General features: G+C 37.6%; 1 protein-coding gene across 1 annotated transcript; it reads left to right on the top strand.

The window, feature by feature from the left end:
* Positions 1-7,556: 7,556 nt before the first annotated feature.
* On the top strand, positions 7,557-27,320 carry LOC149833478 (putative serine/threonine-protein kinase At1g54610). Its single transcript, XM_090015150.1, has 7 exons — positions 7,557-8,205; positions 8,309-8,593; positions 9,882-10,199; positions 23,974-24,201; positions 24,513-24,613; positions 25,327-25,441; positions 26,487-27,320. The coding sequence occupies exons 1-7, from the start codon at positions 7,858-7,860 to the stop codon at positions 26,847-26,849; spliced, it is 1,758 nt and encodes a 585-aa protein (XP_089871276.1). The 5' UTR covers positions 7,557-7,857; the 3' UTR covers positions 26,850-27,320.

Here is a 27,320-nt window from a genome sequence, read left to right as displayed (position 1 = left end):
TGAGAGCGATCCCGATCGAAATCAATAGGCATTGTAGTGAAAGAGGACTCACCAATAGCTAGCCGGAGAGTTAGACTGAGGAGCTATACATGCCCATAAAGTTTGTGACTCATGCTATATCCTAGTCTGCTTAGAGTTTTAAATCACTTTTTAAACTATGGGTTGGTCTCACTCCGACTATCTTCAAGTAGTCATTTTCATATGTCATCTCTTTCAAAATTTACAAGGTTAAGTCTAACATCCTAAAATAACTCAAATTGCAATAAATATAAATAAAAGAAGAAACTCAAGAAAATCATTCAAATATTCAATTTTGTTCACATACATGTAGTTTTATATTTTCAAGAAACATAGAATATGGGTTTTTGTCTAAAATCACATAATTTTCTCATATATAGAAAACTCAAGGATGCATGAAATCATTCTCAACATTATAGCTAAATCACATGCATTTATTCAGTCTCTCAAGCATGAATAAATCATTTATATAATATAGCTACATTATATGTGAAGTAACGACTACATTCTTAAGCATATATGATTTTATGCAAACTATCTTATACACGTAAACAAACACATTGTTTATTATTAATTAAAAAATGCTTATAATATCTCTTACTTTGAATGTAAGCATTGAACTCTAACCTACAGTTGAGTCTCTCTTAGTAGTAATAAGATCTATTTATAACATAAAGACTCACTTAATTACTAAATATACATCTCTTATATTTTATAAAATTACTAAAATACCCTTTTAACGATGGTCTGACGACCTCATTTTTCGTGCTACGTGTTTGGTCATGAAAACAAGATAGACAAAACTTTCTTTTGTGTTCTGATTCCAACGAATTAAACCTCATTTAATTTTGAATTCGAGGTGAGAAGTTACGAACAAATTATGAAGCACATGCTTTAAGGGTAATTTGGTCTTTTTATTGACTTGACCCACTCTAGGTCAGAACAGGGCTCGACTTAAGCTTAGTCCATACTTGACTGACTAAACCCAGGTTTGGTTATACCAAGGCTCATTCCTTTAATATATATATATATATATATATATATATATAGAGAGAGAGAGAGAGAGAGAGAGAGTTTGACCAGACCCAAGTGGGTCTAACCCATTTTCTTATTTTCTCATTCTTACTCACTTATTCTCGAATTTATTGAATCTTTTCCAAACCAACCAACTTGGTCTGGGTTTCGTCCATACTGATCATAAAATGATTCAATTACCAAACCTTTTTCTAGCAAACTGGATTCAAATCCAGTTTAATACAAACCTCAGTTCGCTGCTTAATCTCCGTTTAGTACCAACAAGATCCAGACCCATTCTAGTATGGAGTTAATCCAAACTGGACCCAAACCCAATTGGACCTGGAATCTCTTTGGATAACTGGACCTAGACTCGTTCTATCTGGGTCTGGTTCATGACAGGAAAACTAAGATGGCCCTGTCTCGATTTTCTTTTCTTTTTTTTTTCTTAACCCTGACCATACTCGATCTGGATTACACCTAGACTAAGTTGGTTTGGTGCAGACCAACCAAACCTGGTCTAGGTCGCATCCAGACCGAGTTGGTCTTGGCTGACTCCATTCGGTTCAAATCGAACTTAAAACTCATGACAAAGGGCCCCACCCCTTTGTCGTCTCTCTCCTTTGAGCCAAACAATGCCAGCAACCACCCGATTGTTGACGGTAGTGGTAGGGGTGCCACCATCCCTCTTTGTCTACTCTCTTCCCACGCCGCCGCCTCAGGAGACCCCTCCAATCGTCGGTGGCTGAGATAGGGGTGGTGCCCCCCTTTCTCACACCTTCTCTCTCAACTAAAATCTCATAGGCAACCAAATGGTTGCTGGTGGCAGGGGCACTCTGCCCCTTGTTTGTTACAGCGACAACGCCGACAACCCGGTCTAGTTGCCGGTGGCTGCTGAATGTAAGGATGATGCCTCCACCTCGTCTGTCTGCAACGGAGCCGCACGCCGAAGAGGATAACTTCACCTCTCTTTCCCTTGTTTCTCGTTAAACCCTGAGGCAGAGGGTGCACTCCTCCTTTGCCTCGCCTCTCTTCCTCCATAACAACACCGACAATCTCACTGGTTGTCAATGTGCTTGTTAAAATGAAATAGAAAAGGGGACCTACCTATTGTCGCTCTCCATCGTCGGACGGTGCCGTGATCGATGCTCTTCCGCTCTTTCTCTCTGAAAAATGAAAAGAATGAGAAAGGGGTTACCTCCCCACTTCCCTCATTTAATAGTGAGGTACTGTTCCTCATAATAATTTCCTCACTCTCCCATTACCTATAATTGTGGCAAGAGTGGGGGTTCGTTAAAGTGGTTTTATAGTCTAAACTTGGATTATATGAGATATGATTAGGTTTCTCTCTCTCTCTTCCACTCCCTCCTGCTGATGCTACCTATCCTTTGTCGCAATCTGGGCAAGCGGCTCCGGCGTGAGCCCATTTTATCTGTCTAATATTCTTTTCTCTTGTGCTTTCTTTATTTGTTTTGACTTTTGTTCTTGTCCAGTTCATGGGTTCAACATTTTGTGGATCTTCATGAGTGGTAATGTTGAATTACTTTCGGCTCTCTATATATATATACTAATCATATTAGGCTCTCTTTTCTCGTTCTGCCCTATAGTTTAAAGTGTTTTATGAAAGATAATGAATAGTTGGATGTGTTTAACATGTTTGATTTAATTGGAACCGACTCTTTGATCATGTTTTTTTATGAAAAAATGTATTTTTAGGAGACAAAATTTTTTGATGCCTTCATAGCCATTGATTTTGGATCACTATAAAACCCTATATACAAGTTGATTTCAAAAGGCTGTTTCCACTAAACAAAAACTATATAGATCACACCTATGGTGTTAGATGTGAGAAAAAAATACCAAAAACTACCATTTTGAAAGAGCGGGGCAGAAACAGCCCATTACTCAAATACATATATGAGAACTGAATGTATTAGGCCCTCTTTTCTTATTCTACCCTTTAGGCCCATAGTTTGAAGTGTTTTTTGAAAGTTCTGAATCGTGTATATATATATATATATATGGGTTCGCACTAAACCAATTTAGTGCTAAATTGCGAGTTAAATGGGTTTTTTTTGGCTTTTTCGCTTTATTTTTTAATTCTGGCCATCTATGTGTTTGATTTTAGGGATCAGCTCTTGAAGCGTTTGATTCCAACACATTAGTGGGTTTTTATAAAGTTCAAAAAATCAACAGTCCAAAAGCTTTATAAATTTTCAAGGCTTCAAACATCAATTTTTTTCATCTAAAACACATGATCCATGTGTGGATTCTTAGTTAATCGACCATGCCCAACACATTTATTGGGCCAAAACCACATAAAAAGGACAGCCCGAAAACCCCATTTAGCGTGCGGTTTAGCACCAACACATTTGGGTGGCAATCGGGTCAGGTTGGCGGGTCAGCATACCTCAACACGAACCTGACCCGTTTATTAAACGGGTCAGCTGTGGCAAACACGAACCTGACCCGTTTATTAAACGGGTCAGCTGTGGCAAACACAAACCCGACCCGTTTATTAAACGGGTAACCCGACGTGACACTGTTAACTCGTTTAATAAATGGGTCAAGTCGGGTAAACGGGTTGGGTTCGTGTTAGCGGGCAGGTTGGCGGGCGAGTCAGAGTCGGGTAAACGGGTTGACGGTCGGGTTGACGGATCGGGTTTGGGTAAACGGGTTGACCCACCTGCCTAACCCGTTTATTTAACGGGTCAGCCGAGTTGGCATACCCGTAACACGAACCTAACCCATTTAATAAACGAGTTAGGTGTGTCGACCCGTTTACGAGACAAACCCGTTTAAGCCAAACCCCAACCCGCTTGGCAGGTCGTGCCAGATTTTGCCACCCCTATATATATATATATATATATATATATATATATATATATATATATATATATATATATATATATATATATATATATATATATATATATATATATATATATATGGTCAAGGTCGATGACATGCAAAACCATGGTCTTGGGCTTGAATCTTACTGTTAAAAGAAAAACATATGAATAAGTTCGAGCTCAGCTTATCAGTCTTGGCTTTTCTTGGACTTTAGCTTAGCTCAACTTATCAAGAGCTCAATTGAAAGCTCGAGCCGGGCTTGAACAGCTCAAACTTATTTCCCTCCCTTCTTTTAACATACTTAAAGTGCAAGACATGCGTTTGCATTCCCATTGTGCCCTTATGAATTGACGGCATCATCATTAATAATTATAGTATTAACCTGCAAATTATTTGTTTGCATAATTTTTAAATATCCACCAAACTTTTTATCACATTTAACAAAGCCCATCACTATTCAAAATAAGCCTCCAACTTTTGTAATCTTTAACCAAAAAGTTTATTTCACTATCATTGCTGAGTTATTCTTGGAGTTTATCAATGTACATTATTTTAAATATTGGAGAATAATATAAATTATGTTAAATCTTCAAGAATATCAAGTTCATGATTGTCAATGTTGGAATTTTTTTAGTTATTTCTTTAAAAGTACATACTACATAATCGTTATAGTATACAAGTTTAATGCAAATTACCTTATGGCGGTACACACTTGATTTAGATATGTCTGAGCTCTAGGAATGCAAAAACTAACCTTTGGATCATGTTTAACATATTCTATTTACTATTTTCATGTATTAAAGTTGTCTGAAATATGGCATTTTATGTAATTTTTAGACAACTCTTGTTTTCATGAATGGTGAGTCATTGATTTTTGCTATCTGGAAAATTGGATCTTACGATGTATTAGACGTGATAAACCCATCTAACATATTAAATAAACCCTACACGGTGTTATGAACAATCATTTAAACTCTGTTTTCCTTAATATTTAAAATTTATGGCACATGTCATGCATAGTTTTTATTTTATTTTATTAATGGCCATGTAGGGACATGATAGTATGGGCACAGCCCTCAAGTAGTTTGAAGCAAAGTCACAAATCTCATTATGGGAATTTTCTTGACCAAGGAAAATCTTGATGTACACTAAATAATTTTTTTGCTCCAAAATGTCAATATGTTTAAATATAATATGTATTTTAAAACATAAAAAACATATAAACTATGTAAAAGTATAAATATAGCATTATTTAACACAATAATATTGTGGTGTATGATATTCTTGAAGTAGGTGATATTTTCAAAATATCACAGTATTTTTTAGATTATATCGAGTAAGAAAATTGCAAGACTTAAAAAAACTGGCTGATATATATGACTATGGTTTGAAGGACACCATGGTCTGAGAAAATGGCCTCGCAGGCCTCATATACAAATATGGATGCGGATATGATATGAACATGAGGCACAAATATATGATTTTTATGAAATATTATATCATGAAAATAGTTTCTTAAAACATTTAATTTACAAAAACATGTCATTATTGACATATTCTTAATAGTAAATACAAATTTAAACATTAAAACGCCAAAATATATTTTTTATAAATTAAGTACTAAAAAATCCGTGTCATTGTGTATTGTGATTTGAAACCTTGAATACTCGTTTCTTATATCTTTACTAAATTCAAATTAGTATCCCAATCCATGAGCCAAGCCTTTTACTAAATTTTTTGAGGAATCTTTTACTTAAATTTCATATTCAAATTCTGATCAAGTTTTAAATCTCACACAATTGAAATTGCCTCGTTTGTATGAAGTGCTGTATTAAGCTACATCACAAGGACACGCCAATTTGGTGGACTGTCCCTAGTGACACGATTGGATGTGTTGGAAGACATTGGCATGGACATTGAGGACATTATTGAAAAATAAAACAATAGTATTTTAATCATAATGCAATAAAAAATATATTTTATGTATTAAAATGACAAAAAATGGGTTCCACAGATAAAAAATCGGTATCTTCAAGTTCTTTTGTTTTCGAAATAGCACGTGATCCTTGCGTGTCACGTGTCAGTTCGTGCCCATACATATCTTTGTGACATAGATATTAAGTAGACCTTTATAGGAACCGGATCCTGTTCATCTCTTCACAGCCTCCCAAAGCCCTTAGATCCAAACTCACCCAAGACTTATGAGTTTGGTGATTATGAAAACATTACTCGTCCTCTCCAAAGAGCTCAATCAACATATTCGTCATTTTCTGAAATTTTAGGGGTATATGATGGGAATCTAATAAATTATCCCAACGAGGGCGGTTCGCGCCAGAAAGCCATAAATGAGAGTAGGACTCAATGTTACCTAAATACCCTCTTTTTCGACCCAAATTATTAAGAGAAGTAAATGTCTAAAATACCCTTAAAGTATTTTTTGAACTCTTTTCACTCTCTATTTTAATTTCAAATACCCCACCAAACTCTTTATCATAATTATTATACCCGACATAGTTTTGAAATTTCCAAAAAGACCTCCAACTCATGCCACTTTTAAGCAAATACACCCATTTTGCCTACGATTTTCCTTATGTTTAACTTCAATTAGTGTTAGTTATGAAACTAGAACTATCGATAGATTGCATTAGTTTATCTATGAAATTTTCCTTATGTTTGACATAAATGTGATTTTCACTTTTAAAACATACCAAATGTTCATTGCTATCTACCGTCAAAATCACTTGTGTAAGACAAGTTAAGGAGTTTAGATTCAATGATGGGACCGAGTATGCTTGCAAGGAGGGATGCACAACGAGCCGAGCTAGCTCGAACTCGACTCGTTTAAGCTCGAACTGGTCCGTGAGCAGAAATGAGCTGAGCTTGAACACAAGTCCAGGCTCGGTGTGTATAAACTAGCCGATCTTAATGGAAAATTGGGTGAAAATGTGTCCTTTGTCCTTTTAACAGCCACTTTATTTGACATAGATTAGAGGAATAGTGGACTTGGGAGAAAGTTCAACTCATTGGGTGTGCAACTACTGAGTTCTATAAGGGCTTGAGTGTCGGTGACCCCATTCAAGGTTTATTATTCAAGGGGCAGGCCTAGGGATGTCAATGGGTCGGATTGGGATTGGATCTAGGCATTACCAAATTCAATTTGATCATATCCAACCTAATCAAATTCAGATTTAGATTCGGAGTCGGATGAAAAAGGACAGAGCTGATTCCTGATCCTACTAGTCCAAAACCCAATATTTACACTTAATCAAATTCGGATCTTGGTTGGATTTAGGTTCTAATCAGATTCGGATTCAGATTTCAATGAAAAATTAATACCAAATCTGAATCTGTTTTTTAATAGAATATGAATTTGACTACTGAATCCAATACATTCAACCTATTTATATCCCTAGGCAGGCCCATTAAGTGATCCAGTTCTCGGTGAGGGTTTCTCGTCATAAAAAAAAAAGACAGAGAATAGAGAGTGAAATATTCGTTGGTTATTTTTGTACGAGTAAATTCGTTGTGTAATAATTTGGGTTAAAAGTTTCTGAGGTATTTGAGAAAATCGGGAAATTTTAGTGGATATTTTAATTAAGACTACCTTTTTTCAGTTATTTGAAAATTATCCTTTTTCTAGTGGAGAGAAAATTAAGAATTTCTCTCTCTCTCACACACACACGCACACAGAGTGAAGACAGGGGGGAGTCTTCTGCCCTGATCCGTTAGGGTTTCGGCAACCGGAGAGCGGTTTGACGTACTCAAATTCCGGCCAGTAAGGTCACAAGGCGTAGGTGAAACCGGTGAAAACGAACTAGTCTCTGGTTAATGATAGCGTTTTTCCGGCGGAGTAGTCTTGGCGGAAAGAAAACGGAAAACCGCCACTGGTTCTTCCACCCTCCCGCTGCCGAGCTCCGGCTTTAGGGCGCCGGGCAATCTCGACGCGTAGCTCCACCTCACGGATACACGGCCATGGGATGCGCGTTAGGGAAGCCGGCGGCGGACGCTTCCGCCGGTCTGAGGCCTGCGAGATCGGCGGCGAGTTCCGACCGGAAGGCGGAGGCGGCGAAGCTCGAGGACAAGGCGGAGGCTGCGAGGGCGAAGGGAGTCCTGGAGAAGGGGCGGGAGGCAGCGGCGGCGGCGGCGGAGAGGAGGGAGCGGCGGAGGGCGAAGTCAAACCCGCGGCTGAGCAACCCGCCGGGCCACCTCCACGGCGAGCAGGTGGCGGCTGGCTGGCCGCCCTGGCTCTCGCAGGTCGCCGGAGAGGCGATCAATGGCTGGGTTCCCCGGCGCGCAGATTCGTTCCAGAAGCTCGACAAGGTGCCCGGGGTTTCCTATTCTCTTTCTTCCGATCGATTCTCTTGGATTCTATGGTTTTTATTTGTCAGTTCTTTCTCTGAATTCTTTCTGTGGATTGGCTCAGATAGGGCAAGGGACGTACAGTAATGTTTACAAGGCGAGGGATCTCGTTACGAGGGATATTGTTGCATTAAAGAAGGTGAGATTCGATAATCTGGAGCCCGAGAGCGTGAGATTCATGGCGAGGGAGATCCTTGTGCTCAGGAGGTTGGATCATCCGAATGTGGTTAAACTGGAGGGCTTGGTGACCTCCAGAATGTCGTGCAGCTTGTATCTCGTTTTCCAGTACATGGAGCACGATCTTGCCGGGCTCGCCGCTTGCCCCGGGATCGAATTCACGGAACCTCAGGTTCACTCGCGGACTCGTCTTTCTGATTTTGGTGTTTGGTCTCGGAGTGTTCTCTCTTTGTTTTGTTCTGGTGGTGTTGTTATTGGTCTTGAACTTGCTCTTGATCACGATTTTGCTTCGTTCATTCTGGAGCGAGGAAAACTAGAAGCTCAGCACTTGAGTATACTGGAAATCTAGAGAATTGCTTGTATCCCCAAATATTCCTAGATCAACTTCGGTCTTTTCTCTGTTTTCCGCTTTGTGAAATCCTCACCTGAACTCTCCTTCACAATTGGGCGACTGAGTAACTATACTTTGATTATATGGGATAACACATCATCAAACTTTTGGCTGGTTTGCTCGGCCTGTCCACCTGAGAAAAGGATTCACATGATAATCCTATTCTTGAGAGAATGATTCCCACTTCTCAATGCGTGGATCATTCTCTCATGGCTTATGAGAATCTCTCTCAAATAGTCAAATGTGAATCATTCTCTCAGGTGGGTCATGAGAATGATGTTCTCAAGTTTGCAAAAGGTGTAGGTCATGAGAATCATTCTCCCATATTTGTGAGAGAATGGTTCTCACAGGGGCCTGAGCAAATATTCCCTTTATGACAATTTCCATACCACAATGTAGTGCAAATATAGGACATTGATGCCTCTTAATGTAATGAGAGTTTCATTTTCCAACTGGTATTCAAAGCATTATGTTTGGTGTCTAGGTTAAATATTAGTCTATCCTTATCATTCACAATTCTCCTTGCTTGCTGAAGTTTCACCTTGTATCTTGCTTCCTCCTTGGTAAATCCAAGATTTGCAAGGTGCAACACCACCTGTACAAAACACACCATTCATCCAATAAGCAGTCTTCATAGGTCCATCATTCTTATTTGGATTTAATGTTGATGCAACTGTTCCATCAACTATTGTGTATCACACTTTGCGGTTGGCATTGCAATCAGATTGTGGAAATGATGCTTTTGCTTGTTTGGCACTTTACAAAATGACTTTATCACTTTAGCTTTTTTGTTCATTCTCTTCATTGAGATCATGCAGGATATATTTACATTTAAATAATATGCTATAGTAGTATTAACTTTCATTCTGGGTAGTAGCTTATTTCTGATAAGCATGGGTTGAGTGTCTGTATGTTTTATTTTTTGAATGCACCATGATGATGGAAATAATGATCCTTCCTGCTTTTTTTCTATCAAACAAAACATTGATTTATGGTTGATGGTATATCTAAGTTTCAAGTTAAATTTATTGTTTCTATCCTTAATTCAGAACTGTTAATTTTGTTGCAGGTCAAATGCTACGTGCATCAGTTACTCTCAGGTCTTGATCATTGTCACAGCCGAGGTGTCTTGCATCGTGATATCAAGGGTTCAAATCTACTGCTTGATAATGCAGGAATTCTGAAAATTGCTGATTTTGGTCTAGCTTGTTTCTATAATCCTGGCCATGTGCAGCCTATGACTAGTCGAGTTGTAACTCTATGGTATCGTCCTCCAGAGCTTTTACTTGGGGTGACATATTATAGTGTAGGTGTTGACCTTTGGAGTGCAGGCTGCATTTTGGCAGAGTTGCTAGCTGGAAAGCCAATTATGCCAGGACGGACAGAGGTAAGCATCATTGAATTATCCAACTTTTGTTGTTTCATTTTTTTGGCTTTAATCTAGTTTTGACAGCAGGCTTTCAAAGATGGTAGATCTATTTACATTGCTTGTAGTTTTAGTGTCACCTCTTCTATTGGCTCTCATAAAAGTAGTTTTTTTTTTCTCTTTTTTCTCTTCTTTTTTTTTTTTCCAGGAGGGAGAGGGGTGTTTCTTGGTTTAGATGATTGGGTCAGTTCTTTGAATCTTATTGTACTTAATGGCCTGCAGGGTTCTTTGTAGCTACAGAAAATGCTTAGGAGTACCGAACAACTTTCTCATTAGTAAACTAGGATCTAGCACAAGAATCCATGGCAAACTTAGACTGTAAAAATTAGTATCTTTAATAAGAACTCATACCCAGGAAAGGTTTAGCAAATCCCAACTTTGGCACTGAAGTCATCATCTTTGTCAACTATGTCATCATCATAGATTTGTAATATTCCTCTAAAAAAGAACACAAAATTCTAAATATTAGTGCCAATGCATAAAGAATTTTCTGGAGTCCTTACATGGCTTATTAAAGTTGTATTACATACTTGTGGAAGAGTTACGAGTTATGAAGTTGATGTTGCATATAAACTGTGAAAATGTCTACGAAGAGACAATACGTACACAAGCACAAATACTTTACAAAAGATGTGCACAAAGGCACTCACACAACACTTGAACAACTACGCACAAATGCGTAAAAATAGCAAACATGCATTAAGGCATGTATTTCAATAAAAAAGGAGAATGCTTGAGACTCTCAAGCTTATAAATTACAAAGGGGGAACACCCCTATTTATGCAAGCAAAAGGGACCACATGGGGGGCTCCCAAAGGAGTCGTTGGGGAGCCCCCAACGACTCTATTGGGAGCCCCCCAATGTGATACGACACTTAAAAAGAAGAAAATAAAAATAGAAAAAAAGAATAGAAAATAAAATAAAGAAGAAATTAAAAGCATTATTCCAAGTGGAATATGCGTAAAAAGGTGAAATTACAGAAATACCCTTTTGGGTATTGTGGATACTATATATATATATATACTTACAATGTTGGTTTGCAATTACATTTTAACACCCCCCCTCAAACTTACGGTGTGATAACCACAAGTTTGCCAAGAAGGAAGTGAAATCTGGGCGAGCAAAGAGCCTTAGTGAAGAAGTCTGCCAGTTGATACTCAGATGTCACTTACGAAAGATCAATGACCTTCTTCAAGTATTCTTCTCTGACATAGTGGCAACCAATTTCTATATGCTTTGTTCGCTCATGAAAAGTGTGATTCTTGGCAATATAAATTGCACTCTTGTTGTCGCAGTATAACTTGGTTGGTTCTCTAATGAAAACTCCCATATCTTCTAGAAGACGCCAAATCCATACAATTTTCATGGTGGTGGACGTCATGACTCTATATTCTGCTTCAGTGGAGGACATAGAGACCTTCTGTTGCTTTTTACATCGCCAAGAAATCAGAAACTCACCTAAGAAGACACAAAAACCAGTGATGGAGTGACGATTATTAGGGTCATCTCCCCAATCTGAGTCAGATGATGCGAAGCACAACACTCATGTGAACGGTTATGGGAGCATGCTGGAACTGACTGGCGATATGAATTGCATGAGACAAATCAGGCCGAGTGATGCTAAGGTACATCAACGAGCCTACCAGTTGTCGGTAAGGAGTAAGATCAGTTAGAAGGATCCCGTCATTGATCTTCATTTTTTAACCAACTATTTCAGGAGTTTCACAATCTGTCATCGAAAATTCTTGACCTGTCAATAATCTCACAGGCAAGTTTAGATTGAGATAAAAAATAACCACGTTGAGAATAAGCAACCTCAATTCCAAGGAAGTATGTCAGAAAACCTAAATCTGACATCTCAAATTTTGAAGTCAAGACGGACTTAATATCCTTGACTCCTTGAACATCATCACCTGTAATTAACATATCATCAACGTAGAGCAATAATATCACAATCCCTGCATCAGATTTTCTAGTAAATAATGCAGTATCAGTATAACAAGAAGAAAATCCATTTTCTAGCATAACACTGTTAAATCTATCATACCAGGCTTTGGGAGCCTATTTCAAACCATAGAGGGCTTTTCGAAGGCGAAAAACTTTATCTTTAGGAATCTTCATACCTGGTGGGGCATCCATATAAACTTCTTCGTTAAGATCACCATTTAAAAAAACATTTTTCACATCCATTTGAAAAATGTTTCAGTTTTTGATAGACGCAATAGTAATAAGACATCTAACTGTAACCATTCGGGCTACAGGAGCAAAAGTTTCTTCATAATCAATATCATAATCTTGGCCATACCCTTTTGCAACTAAGCGAGCTTTGTATCTCTCCAGAGATCCATCGCTCTTAGTCTTAACCTTAAATACCCACCAACGACCTATATTTTTCTTTCCAATAGGTAGAGTTTAGAATTCCCATGTCTAAGCTTTCCTAAGAGCATTGAGTTCATTTTGCATAACTTCTTGTCATTTTATACATTTTTTAGCTTCTTCAAAATTTCTTGGTTCAAAGTAAGAATGAATAGCACTAAGACAAGCCATATATCTGGGTGAAAACGAATCAAAAGAGACAAATCGAGTTGGAGGTCTCCTATTTTTTTCAGATCTTCTGTGATTAGGAGTGGGAACAGACTCACTATATTGATCAATAGCACTTCTGAAAGTATCTCAATTTCTATGAGAATAAGTTATTGGGTCACTTGAAATTCTGCCTTATTGGATATTGGGTGAGTTAAGTTCATCAATATCTACTCCATTTTCCCCATCATGATTTGATGATACTTCATCATCACTAGACATATCATCGTTACTAGACAATAAGTCAAATAAGAAAGAATAATCAGTATTTTCCTGGTGGGAAACATTTCTTTCAAATCCGTTCTCATTTTCTAAAAAAGTCACATTTCTTGAGACATATAACTTATCATTTTTAGGCTTATAACATTGAAACCCTTCTTGAGTTTCGGAATATCCAAGAAAGACGCAAGGAATAGCCTTGGGAGAGAGTTTGTCATTCTTATCAATAAGTATAAAACACTTACAACCAGACTCGTAACCTATGTCACATGGGTGCGGGTGCGACACTTCCAAAAAACCCGGGTGCAGGGGTGCGGTAGGGGCAAAAATGTAAATTATATATATATAATTTTGAAGTTTTAACAGTTTAACATTTAACCGTTAACATTGTCATAATATGATTCATCATGCATGCAGTATATCAACCTAACTATCAAATTATCAATCAAATAAGTAAAGCAATTACATAAATTGACCTAAATATCAATCAAATAAGTAAAGTATAAAAGAACTAAATTACATACCAAAGTATATCCTGATGAAGTAATGGATTTTAATAATTTTCTTCTTCATCATCAAATGCATCATTAGAAGGAATACTGGGCTCAGTTAAATCCATGTTTGTTATGTTGAAATCATGTTCTCCCTCGAAGTCACACTCTTCTGGGTTTACATCCCAAAATTTGGATGTTCCTTGTCTGCGTTACAAACCCAATTTGAAAATGATAAATACAATACAAATATATTTAAATAAAAACTAAGAAATAATCAAATAACTAAGAGAGCAAATTAATACCTATATTCATTATTGCTTCTCAAAAGTAATCGAAGATTTGAATGAACATATACGAAATCCTCTGCACGCTTGCTGATGAGTTTGTTTCTCTTCATGTTGTGGATTTGAGAATATGTGCTCCAATTTCTTTCACAACAAGATGAACTAGCAGACTGCGATAGCAATCTTAATGCAAGACGTTGGAGAAGAGGTATTTCTGATCCAAATGTTGACCACCATGTGATAGGATCTATATTATCTTCTTCTCTCGCGAATAATGTCGGTCCATATAATCTCGAAGATGAAAATTTTCCAAACTCTTGTGTGACTTGATGTAGAAGATATGCTTCTGGAAAAAGTCTTGTCATACACATATTTCTATGTCTTGATAGCTCTGGGTCTAAATTTGGAGGGACACGACCAATACCATCAACCCGCCACTTATTTGCATAATATTTTTGGATTAAGAGAATGTGCCATGCAATGCAAAGGGGTGTTGCTCTTATCCCATCTTCTGACTAAAATTGAATGAATATGATTAAAAAAATCTGAATCATCCAATGCAGGATTTTTTTCTTCATGCTCGAAAACTATAACTTGTATTTTTTCAATCATATTATCCCATATTTCATAAACTCTGTGAAGCATGAGCTCATCCTTATCAACTTCTCTTAACATTTTCCAAATAGGTTGCGTAAATTGAAGGAAGTATACCACTCTGTCCCAAAACTCATCATCAAGAATGAATTTTTTAATTTCTTAAGCCTTGATATCATCATCAGCACGATAAAATGTCCAATTTTTATCATTCACCATGTTAATCAAAGTATTCTTCACTTTTTTAATCCTCTTCATCATCACAATGATGGACACAAAACGTGTTTCAACGACCTTCAACAATTTCAAATAAGAATGCCTATTAAATATAGCATTAGCACGATGGTGGTTAACAACAAAATTCCCTGATGCTTTTGACATTTCTTTCTAAATCTTCAATCCATGAACATAAAGCATATGCTTGTGAATTTTCTTTTTCTTTGGGGTTGCAGATGCTCTTTAGGGCTAGATTTAAGCTGTATGCTACAAAAAGAGTCCAAAAAATATGAGGGTGCTCACTCTCCAAACTCAATGCTGCACTTTTACAAACTGGAGCGTTGTCTGTAATGATTTGTACCACTTTCTGATCACCCACTTCTTTTATCACTTCTATAAACAATCCCTTTAAATACTCTGCATTTTTATATTCTCTAGATGCATCAATTGCTTTCAAGAATATTGGGCCACTAAGCGAACAAGTAATGAAATTGATTAATGGACGCCTTTGAATATCTGTCCATCCATCAGACACAATAGAAACTCCATTTTGCTCTCATTAATATTTTTTAATCTCTAGCAACCTCTCCACATTTGCCCTCTCTTCTGCAAGAAGGGTGGTTCGTATTTTTTCTGAACTTGGAGGCACATAACCACTCAAATTACAATTTGCCAAGGATGTTACTAAATCCTTCCAATAAGGATTTCTAGCCGCATTAAATGGGAGTGAACCGAAATAAAAATACCTCCCAACTTTTCTATCCAATTCTTCTCTTCCATATGTATTGAATGCTGCTTGTATCGTTCCTCTACCTCCTACATTGACTTTTTTTTTTCAGCATCTTCTTGGTGGCTTGCAAATGACACACTGATTGCAGAAGAATCGGCCATTGCCTTTCTTTTCTCATATTCTTCTTGTATTTTCTTGTATTGTCTTCGCATTGCCTGATCAACTTTTCTGCAAGCTGAAATGCCATGTCCTGGTATCTTCAACAAATGAGCCTTCACTCTTGTATAAAACCCAACAAAATCTCTTTCGCAGAGCTTGCATCAAAATCGCTTGTTTCCACCTCCTCCTCAAGTTTTTGCAAGTTTATCTACATGTACCCATAGTGGCCCCACATCATCAATCCCCTAGTAGCAGAACTCATATGTTGTTTTGAGGATGATGCAAGTCCTTTCCCTTTATCCGTCATTTTTATCCTGAAAACACAAAAAAAATACATTAAAATTTTCAAATCAATTATACTCGACCCCTCCCCCTGTCGAAAACACAGGGAGAAGGGGGGGCTCAGCCCCTCCCCTGCCAACCCAACAAGAGAGCGAGAGCAAGGGGGGCTCGGCCCCTCCCCTGCCGAAAACAGAGGGAGCATGGGGGGGGGGGCTCGGCCCCTCCCCTGCCAAAAACAGGGAGGGGCTCAGCCCCTTCCCTACCGAAAACAGAGGGAGCAGGGGGTGGTCAGCCCCTCCCCTGTCGACCCAACTAGAGAGCGAGAGGGGGTGCTCAGTCCCTCCCCTGCCGAAAACAGAGGGAGCAGGGGGGGGGGGGGCTCAGCCCCTCCCCTGCCGACCCAAAAAGAGAGCCAGAGTGGGGAGGGGCTCCTGTCGACCCAAAAAGAGAACCAGAGGGGGAGGGGCTTGACCCCTCCCCTGTTGACCCAAAAAGAGAGCCAGAGGGGGGAGGGGCTCGACCCCTCCCTTGCCGACCCAAAAAGAGAGCCAGAGGGGGGAGGGGCTCGGCCCCTCCTCTGCCGACCTAAAAAGAGAGCCAGAGGGGGGAGGGGTTCGGCCCCTCCCCTGCCGACCCAAAAAGAGAGCCAGAGGGGGGGGGGGGGGGCTCAGCCCCTCCCTTGCCGACCCAACAAGAGACCGAGAGAGGGGGGGGGGGGGGCTTGGCCCCTTCCCTGTCGACCCAACAAGGGAGCGAGAAGGGAAGTGGGTGCTCGACCCCTCCCCTGCCGACCCGAGAAGAGAGTGAAAGAGGGTACTTACCTGCGAAAGGAGAGGAGGAGCCTAGGAGGTGGAGCTGGGGCGTCGATAGGAGAGAGCTCGAGCTCAGGGGGAGGAGAGATTAGGGCAAATTTTTTTTTTGCCCTAATCCTCCTTTTTATCGGGGATTTTTTTTAACGCCAAAATAGTGGACAGAAATGACCCTGGGTGCATTGACCGCACCCAGGGTCGTGTTGACCGCACCCGCACGTGCACCCGCATCGCGTCGACGCGGGTGCGGCACCTGTTTTGCCGAGTCCCTGTGACTTAGCTCGTAACCTATTATAATCAGGTTCCATCTTATGTAAAACTTCAAAAGGAGAGATCTTTCCCAAATTCCTAGAAGGCAAGCGATTTATGAGATATAATGAAGCAAGGGCTAGGAATATTTTGGGATATAAGAAAAGTTCTAGTGGTCTCAATGATGTGTCTATGTTTCCTTTCGGCCAACCCGTTTTGTTGAGGGGTTTTAGGACAAGACCTTTGGTGAAAAATACCACTATCCTTAAGATATTTTTTGAATTCATTGAAGAGATATTCTCCTCCAGAATCACTTCTAAATATCTTTATGTTGCTGTTGAATTGATTCATGATCATTAAATGAAAGGATTTGAAGCACGAAAATACTTCGTGCTTATACTTGAGAAAATAAATCCATGAATATGCAGAAAAGTCATCCACAAAGATTACATAGTAAGAAAAACCTCTTTTTGAAACAACTGGTGCATGTCCCCATACATCTGAATGAACAATTTCGAAAGGTTTAGAATAGAACATAGTTCTTTGCTCAAAAGGTAAACTTGGCATTTTCCTGAGAATATAATCATTACAAGAAAATGAACTTTTACAGAGATCTTTTGCAAAATGTAAATAAGACAACTTGGTGATGTTAGGATGACAAAGTCTTTTGTGCCACACATTTACATCTTTGTATCGAGCAACATTACAATTTTTTTTGGAATTTGAAGAGAGTCCATATAGTATAAGTCTCCCTTCCTAAAGCCTTCTCCAATCAATTTTTCGGACTGACGATCCTGTATGGAACATTTATCAAAAGAAAATTTAATATCGCAACCATGGTCCGAGAGTTGAGAAACAGAGAGAAGGTTAACTTTAGCTTAGGTATAAATCTGATTTTTGGAATAAAAAAATCTTGAGTTTCAAAATTTTCTATACCTTTAATTTCAAGAGAGGTTCCATCTGCAGTGGAAACAAAAGATGGTGAAATATTTTTTGAATAATCAAAAAGAAAATATATGTTTGGGGACATATGAAAAGATGCACCGGAATCCAAACGCCAAGAAACTTTACCTGGAGGGGAAGAGGTAGATACGGCGGCACCGGAGGTAGCTCTCTTGAGGAGAGGTTGAAGAGCTTCCACTATTTGATTTAGTGAAAGAGATCCACTTGAAGATGCCTCCTCCTTTTGTGGTATACCGGTGGTGGCCATGGCTAGAAGTCTCTTCCATTTAGGGCATATAGGTTTGATATGCCCCGGTTCTTTACAAAAATGACAATTTTTTTTGCTATAGTCCTTTCCCCCTTGCCCACTATTTCCTCCTTGATTTTGTAGTTTGAAATGAGGAGGACGATAGGATTTTACATTGTTTTTGGGTCTTATACGACATTGACTCCATCATCTTCTTCATAATTAGAAGGAACAACAAGTACATTTGATCATTGTTTACTTATACCCATACGGGTCTCTTCATCACTTAATTTGGTGAGAACATTCTCAAGAGAAGGGGAAGTAAATGAGGATAAAAGAGACGACCTTATTTGCTCAAATTCGGGCCTTAGTCCATTCAAAAAGTTGAAGAACCGGTCTTCTTCAAGTTGCTTGTGACGGAGTTCAATTGCTTCTCTACTCCATTTTTGTTCGAGCATAGCAAGCTCATTCCAAATAGAAGAAATGTCGGCAAAATATTCTCTAATAGTCATGTCGCCTTGTTGAAGAGTAACAACCTTCTTTTGAAGGTAGTATTTATGGGAAAGATCCCTTGAGGTATACATTTTTTCAAGATAATGCCATGCTTCCGAAGCTTTCTTGAACTTAATAATATTGGCATTAATCTTGGTTTCAACCGACGAAAAAATCCAAGAAAGAATCTTAAAATTCTTCATTTTCCATTCATGTTTCTTGGAATAATCCTCAAGTGCTTTTGTTCTTTCATCCCCTTCAAGAATCTTGATTTCTCCATCTTTAACAATAGTAATTTTTGGTTCGGGTTCCGGGATTGTGCCTTGGACATAACCCCATAAACCCTTCCCTTTTATGTGAGCCTTCATGTTCCCGGCCCAAACATGATAGTTGGAGTCATTTAGTTTAAAGCCGAGAGCAAAGGAGGACTTTTTTTCGCCCATTAGAGAGTAAAGATAGATGGAGAAATACGTACCAAAAGGATATCTTTAAGTCTTGCACAAGATTCTTCTAAAATATTGGAGAAGCAAGATCCACCACTTCAATCTTCAAAACACCGAAGGCACGCTTTTCGAGGCACTCAAAAAACGAAGAATCCCACGATCCTCTATCACCAACTTGGCTTTGATACCATGTGAAAATGTCTACGAAGAGACAATACGTACACAAGCACAAATACTTTACAAAAGATGTGCACAAAGGCACTCACACAACACTTGAACAACTACGCACAAATGCGTAAAAATAGCAAACATGCATTAAGGCATGTATTTCAATAAAAAAGGAGAATGCTTGAGACTCTCAAGCTTATAAATTACAAAGGGGGAACACCCCTATTTATGCAAGCAAAAGGGACCACATGGGGGGCTCCCAAAGGAGTCGTTGGGGAGCCCCCCAATGTGATACGACACTTAAAAAGAAGAAAATAAAAATAGAAAAAAAAGAATAGAAAATAAAATAAAGAAGAAATTAAAAGCATTATTCCAAGTGGAATATGCGTAAAGGGTGAAATTACAGAAATACCCTTTTGGATATTGTGGACAAATATATATATATATATATATATATATATATATTTATTTATATATACACATAGAGATACATATACATACATACATAGTATATATGTATATGTATCTCTATATATATACTTACAATGTCGGTTTGCAATTACATTTTAACATAAACTTCTTCAAAGAGATCGTGATGTAGAAAAGCATGTAAAGCATCCATCTAGAAGAGAACTGAACCATGTATTCCAGTTATTGATACTATGATAATGCACAAAAATTGTTGCTGGTGCGGTAGACTAAGGTTGTATGTATCGTATTGTAACCCGTATCGGTTAGGCCCAAAGCAAGATACATATCGTATCCTATCCTATCCTATCGTAAAAAGCATAAATTTTGAAAAAAATCTAAAAATTCTAATAAAATCATAAAAAATCAGAAAAATTAGCAAAAATTCTAAAAAATCATAAAACAAAAAAAACTGATGAAATGCACAAAATGCAACTATAAAATCATGTGTAAAGCATTTATGTTTCTATGAGCTACATAACACATCATCAATCATCAAATCTCACAAGAACAATGCAAAATAGTAATATCTTCTGTTAAGAACATGCCATAAGATTCATCAAAAAGCCAAAAACCCAAGTTTACGCAGTACATAACCAAGTTTTTAATAAGTATGCCATCAATCATTATCATCATCATTATCTTCTTCATCTTCTTCTTCTTTGACATTCAAATCATCTCCAATATACGTGGGGTCTTCATCATCTACGTCCTGAGCTCTTTCCACGTTTATCCATTGAATGTTCTCTTCTTTTAGGAGGTTTGTTTCTTCTTGAACCTATTCATCCAATACATCAAAGTTCTCTAAAATGATGTGATCAAACTATTCTTTGTGCCTCCTTGATGACAACTTTTGTATTTGCCTAAAAAGATAACATGAAAATTTAAAATTAGTTGAGTTTGGTATGCATAAAAACCATTAAATAACACATGAATATGACAAATAACTTTTATAAATTTATCTTAGTCGTAGGTTGTAGTGAACGTACACGAGGTCATTGAGCCTTTTGTGCTCTAATTTGTTTCTTCGCTTTGTATGAATCTGCTCAAAGACACTCCAATTTCTTTTGCATTCACTTGCACTGCATGTTTGATTTAGGATGCGAATAACAAAATCTCGTAGGTTTTGAACATCACTTGGCGAGACTAATTCTTGCGATATTATAGGTTTGGTGATAAATCTCGGAGGCGTAAAAAATAAAAAATATATAAAAATCGCAAAAACAAGTAAGAAAATATCATGTTTATATAATAAAAGAAATAAGTGAAAAATGCAAAATAAAGAAGAAAACCACGTTTAAGACAGAAAATAAATAAAAGTAGTAACAATAATTGATAATATTGTGATATTCTCGTGATAATATTGCGATATTATCAAATTTGCAATAATTTCAAAATATCGCGATATTTTACCTATAATATCGTTTTCTGAAAATACAACGATAATATCATTATATTTTGAAAATATCGCCGATATATATATATATATATATATATATATATATATATATATCTTCTTACCCCTTCTCTAGCCTACTAGGCTCTTGATGGATTTTCTCCATGTTTTACTTAAATCTGACCGTACAAATGTGTTCTACATGCTTGATTTTATAGGAATGAACTCTTGGATTGTCCGATTCCGGTATGCAGGTAGGTTTTTATAAGGTTTAAAAATCAATGGTCTAAGATTTACATAAATATTCAAGACTTAAAAATCATGTTTTTTTTATATCGAAAAACCTGAACCAAGTACTGTTTCCTAGCAAATCGACCACGTTGAATACATCTGCAGGGTCAGATTTTTGAAACACAACCCCAAAACACCATTCGCTCGTGGTAGGCAGATACCACTTTTCCTATATATATATATATATAGATAGATAGAGAGAGAGAGAGAGAGAGAGAGAGAGAGAGAGAGAGAGAGAGAGAGAGGACTAGGGCCCCACAACGTGTGGCCCAGCATTTTAGACATCATACAGGCCATAGGTCTGGCCCATCAACCGGACGATTAGCCTGGTCCAGAGTGGATATGAGCTGGGTGATTGGCAGCCTGCTCTTAGGCCGAAGACCTGCCCATCCATTTATATGGGCTGTTTGACTGGTCAGTCAGTTGATGGGCTGACCCTGTCTGATCTTCTTTGACAGAATCTAGATTGTTGGATAGATTCAATCCAACTTCTCAGATTTGATTTTAAAATTCACACTGTCCTAAATAGTAACCCATAAATGATGCTTATAAATGAAGTATCATGCACATAGTTGCTCATAAGTGATATTTAAGGATTAGGTTACTGTTTATGAGGATTTGAATTTAATGATTACAGGAGCCATTGAATTAAATCTCTATACACACATATCCACAACCATGCAAGATTCCTTCCCACTGTGCAACTATAAATTTTTAATATTAATTAAAGGTTAAAAAATCATTGAGAAATATGATTGAGGTCTGGCCAATGAAAGAAACATGACAATTGAAGACTCATGATCATCAGAGAAAAATCGATTACTTGGGTCACGGAAATGACTGCATTTGGCGATTACTATGTTGATAAATTGTCATGTTTTTATTTTGCGTTGCTGCTGGTGCACGCGGCATTAGCATGAACACAGAAGGCTAAGTGGGAGATGCCTGCATTACACAGCATCCATGCAGTATGGCAAAAAATCTCCTCATAGATCAAATCATATTCTTGGGAAACATTTTTGCTACAAGCAGTGTCACAAGAAGCTTGAGACAAGGCAAAGCTGTAGGCTACCACAGTGGCATTGATGTGGGTTAGATAAGCATATTGTAACGTTACCTTGAGGCAATATACTTATGTTTACTTGGACTTATGTCTTCTACCTTTCTATAGCCTTTTGAAATGCTCGTAGAATTGTTGCTTTAGATTTGATCAATGTAGCCATCAACTTCAGTACTGTTTTTTCTTCTTTTGAGAACCAGTACCAACTTTATAGATTCCTATATTACGTTATGCTTAGATGCAGAAAGTACTTTTCATGTAGCTGCTGTTTTCTCACGATTCATATTAAATCACTGGATCAACTAGTAGATATTTTAATCGTTCATGAAAAGCACAGCCTTGAAGGTACTGTAACACATTGTGCATTACTGATATTTTTTCTCCAATCTGACAAGAAGTATTAGCTAGGATTATATTTTTCCCTTTACAAATTATTTTTTTGTTGGGTGAAGTTTTTATGGAAGGTACTTTTTTTTTCTTGTACTTGCAAGTGGCTCTATGCAATTTATATGCACATAGATGAATAGGAAGATTGTAGTTTTAGGATTATATTTGTCTGTCTCATCCTCATTCTTCTTCTTCTTCTCCATGGAAGCAAGGTCTGGAACTGGAGCATGAGTTAAGCCCAGGAAAGTGCAAACCAGACCCCCATGCAGACCTCCACCCTTCAACGACAAATCTGGGTATATACATGAAATGCATAAATATTTCGAAGCACATAGCCACGGAAGGCTAAAATTTAGCTTTTGGCATTATTGATGCTGTATTTTGAGCTCTTTGATGTGCTGAATGTGCTCTTCACTATAGAATGCATTATGGTTAGACTCCAACTGTATGGGGAGTCCTTGATACCAATTTCATTAGGGTGATTCTGTGTCTATAAGTTGATTCTGTTCTCCTGGTGGTGCTATAATAATTTGTGAGAAGCAAAAATTTCATCTCTTGTTACTTCATTGCTCTGATGAGCAGACATGAAGTGAAATGACAAGACCTTAATAAGAAAAAAAGGGAAAAAACTCAAGTGATTTTCTAATGAAGTTATTGTTTGGGATTTTGTTTTGTTGGTAGTGTTGGTAATCCTCTAGATGATTCTTATGTATTGTAGGAACTGTTATCTCATTAGCAACCAATTGGCACATGATTTTCTGCTCAGTCAATTATTGCATATGAACAACTTAGGTTGTTTATATAAAATAACTAACGAAAGTTGTCTGTCAGTAGGGATTCTGTTGCAAACATTATTCTATGTGCTGATTAAACTTTCACATCAATGGGGATGTTATTCCTCATAAAAAATAAAGCTGAATATCTTGACATTGCATTGTTTATAAATTTCGTGGAATCAATTGTAGATGATGGCTTAGTCATTATCTTTTTTCTGGATGCATGTGTACATGAAGACCTGCACATTTATGTCTGTGGATTTTTGTCTGGTATTGTCTTAATGCATTTGCTTATGCTCTAGTTTCTCCTAGTTTATTCATCGATATTATCTTCTTCTCCAGCATGAATGCATATTTTCAATATCACTTTCTTGGTTGGTCTCATCTTCATTCATTTACTCATTCTCAGTTTCTTCATTGATATTAGTCTTTTCCGATGTTTGTAGGTGGAGCAGCTACATAAGATCTTTAAGCTATGTGGGTCACCTTCAGAAGAATACTGGAAGAGATCAAAGTTGCCACATGCAACGATTTTTAAGCCACAGCAACCTTATAAGCGCTGCATTGCAGACACATTCAAAGCTTTTCCACCTTCTTCACTTCCTCTTATTGAAACACTTCTTGCAATCGACCCAGCTGAACGAGGCACTGCCAGTTCTGCATTGAAAAGTGAAGTTAGTTCCACAACAACATTTTGATTTCAAGGCTTTCATAAAGTGTCTTTGTCATATTCTTTTTGCAATATTTCGTATTACCAGGTTCATATTCTGCTACGGTCATCTTATCTAATTTTTGTTGGTGACTGGTTATTTTAAAGGGTTTATGTTATGTGGCATACTTTCCCACAGAAAATATTGGTAGTGGCATGAAAGGGAGTCCAACTTGCCACCTACTATGCGTGCCTAGTGTAGTTTCTGGTATAATGTAGTTCTTGTATTCATTAACTGGTAGTTCTCTTCAAAATGATTTTGCTGAATGAGTGCAGTTCTTCACTACGAAACCTTTTGCTTGCGAACCATCAAGTTTACCTAAATATCCTCCAAGCAAGGAGATGGATGCTAAATTAAGGGATGAAGCGGCTAGAAGGTGGATCTCCATTTTTTATCATATTTCAAGCAGTTCCATAGATATCTGGGATACTTTTCAGAATATCATGATATTCTCTATATTTTATTCATGAATATTGCTTCATGGATATTGTTTATATTTTCTTCATGCCATATTGCAATCATTTGAACATGTTGTGATGTTATGATTAGAACATTGTTTCATGATAATGTTCTCGTTGTGATATTATTTTTTATATAGACCAAAAAATGAAAAACTATAAAGAAATACTTAGCCAAGAAGATTTTCAAGCACAATAACATGTCTTGGGATCATGAATTTCTCCTGGTTTTACCATCAAGAAATTGGAAAAAAAGAGGCTTACTTGAGATTTTAGATTTAGAATTTATCATAAGAATTGCAAATTGTACATTAGTATCTCTTGAACAATGTTTTTGATAGTTTTTTTCCTGTAATATTTGTTTTTCAAAATGAGACTGTTTAGTTAAATTTTCCTGAGATATTTGTTTTTCAAATGAGATTATTTATTTTCCCCCTATATATTCCTTTTTCTTTTCTCAAACTTAGAAGGTATTTACCCAAGATTGTTTTGGCAAAAGGCAATTTGTTTGGATCACTCAAGAAACTCATTGCCAATTTGCCAGTGATATCTTGGGAACAAAATTTGCCTGCTATAGTTTCAAAAACACAGCTTTGCTAGTCTGACAATACTTTTTCACTTTGGTTATTAGGCAAAGAGGTCTTAGTGGAAGAGGTAATGGTGTGAAGAAAGTACGGATTCATGAAAGAAGTAGCAGGGCCGTGCCAGCTCCTGAAGCAAATGCAGAGTTGCAAACAAACTTAGACGTAAGTTGTCTGAACTATATATATATATATATATATATATATATATATATATATGCCATCCTCGTGGGTAAGGAACCCTCTATTAAAAAATTGGAATATTTTAATTTTTTGCACATCTAATCCTCCAGATATGATCTACATATTAGGTTTATTTGAAACTGACCTTTGGATTATTTTATGAGGGTTGAAAAATCAATGGCCTACAATGTACCAAAATTTCAAACTTCAAAAAAACTTATTTTTACATCGAAAAACTATGATCCAAGGGCTAATTATTACTATTTTGACCATGCTGAACATATCCATTAAGTTATATTTGGTCAAAACAATCTCTCCCTTTGAGTTCTAACTAGAGGGTTCGTTACCCACGAGGGTAGCAAATATTACCCCATATACACGCATCCTTTGCAGTGTGCACTGATGATAAATGCTGTTTGTTATTTGAAAAAGGATGTTTTTTGTCACCTTGGTTTTACCAGATCCATGACTAACAAATATAAAACATTATTTCTTTGTGTAAGTGAGTGGATAAGAGATACAGTTAGAGAACTTTTTATTGAATCTAGCTTGACTCTTGACCAGTTTAATTGTTTGATTAGATGGATCTTATATACGGTCTTACACTTGGAATATCTGAATAGAACTTGAGAAACATTGTCGTTCGAAGAACCCATGAGTTTGTTATTTTGATGCCAACAACCTTGTTTGATTCAAACAAGTTGTAAGTCAACCTGGATAGTTATCAAAGGTCGTGTTGCATACACTGGAATCTGAATCATTCTGATTCTTGGTTTGTGAAACTAAAGCACGAAATGCCAGATAGGAATCATAATTTTGATTCGACTTGTTTGATTCAAACAAGTCATGAATCAACATGGAGAGTTATCAAAGGCCGTGTTGCATGCACTGGATCATTTTGAATCTTGGTTTGTGGAACTAAAGCACAAAAGGCCAGATAGGAGTCATTTGAAGATGTGAAACTTGTTCTCGGACATGGCTTTTGTTAATGCAACATTATCTGATGGTTTATTGCTTTTCTTTTCAGCGGAGGCGCTTATTCAACCAAGCAAATGCTAAGAGCAAGAGTGAGAAGTTCCCACCTCCTCATCAGGATGGATCTCTTGGCTATCCCATGGATTCATTGAATAATGAACAGTCCTTTGAAGTGTCTGATGCATCATTCACGTCAACCACTTTCGCTTTTGCCAAAGCACCAGCAGTGTCATGGTCTGGTCCAATAGCGAACCCTGTGGCTGCTGGACCTCCTCAACGTTCATCAGCATTTATCTCAAAGCTCTCTTCAGCTGCGTTTCCTATGGGACTTAGGAAAGATAAAATTGATGGGGGGAGAACAAAAGGTAAAGAGAGAGTCTCGGAGGTTTTTGGTGGCAGTGGTGGTCACGTGTAGAAAGATCTGCAAAGAAGGTAGCATTTCCTATGGGCCACAACTCAGGTTGTTTTCCTCACTTTTCCTACCATTATTTTAACACTCACCAGCAGATCGGTGCCAGCGGTTGTTGGTTTCAGTCATGGCGAAACCTGCCATGATCTTCCCTCCTGTGAATGTGTACAGTCATTTGAAGCGAGGTTGGGCATCTACCTTAGGAACTTGCTAGGGTCTTCCAAGGTGAATAGCATTTTTTGTTGCCCCTCCCCTTGTTATTTTTTGTTAGTAGCTTTTTTATTTTGTAGTTCTTGGAATGCTCCTATAGGCTAAGGTAGATCATCATCATTATGTTCTTTTTATTCCTCTTTGCCTAAGATGGAAGATCATCCTTCTGAGGGACCTTCCCCTCAACATTAGGAAAACCTTGGTCTCTTTGCTGTTGTAGGATAAAGAAATATCTTGAAAAAATACAATAAGTGTATAAGCGTTTAC

This window comes from Nuphar pumila, chromosome 7 (genome assembly GCF_984573655.1).
Source record: "Nuphar pumila chromosome 7, dmNupPumi1.hap1.1, whole genome shotgun sequence".
Classification (NCBI taxonomy): Eukaryota; Viridiplantae; Streptophyta; class Magnoliopsida; order Nymphaeales; family Nymphaeaceae; genus Nuphar; species Nuphar pumila.
The sequence above is the reverse complement of the archived record's forward strand: the minus strand, read 5'-3'. Positions and strand labels throughout refer to the sequence as shown.

What these genes read in the sequence shown, in the direction of transcription:
- LOC149833478 (XM_090015150.1), top strand. Translation starts at nt 7,858, where the DNA reads ATGGGATGCGCGTTAGGGAAGCCGGCGGCGGACGCTTCCGCCGGTCTG. An exon ending in CGTTCCAGAAGCTCGACAAG is followed by an intron (nt 8,206 to 8,308) that starts GTGCCCGGGGTT and finishes GGATTGGCTCAG; the next exon opens with ATAGGGCAAGGGACGTACAG. An exon ending in AGTTGCAAACAAACTTAGAC is followed by an intron (nt 25,442 to 26,486) that starts GTAAGTTGTCTG and finishes TTTTCTTTTCAG; the next exon opens with CGGAGGCGCTTATTCAACCA.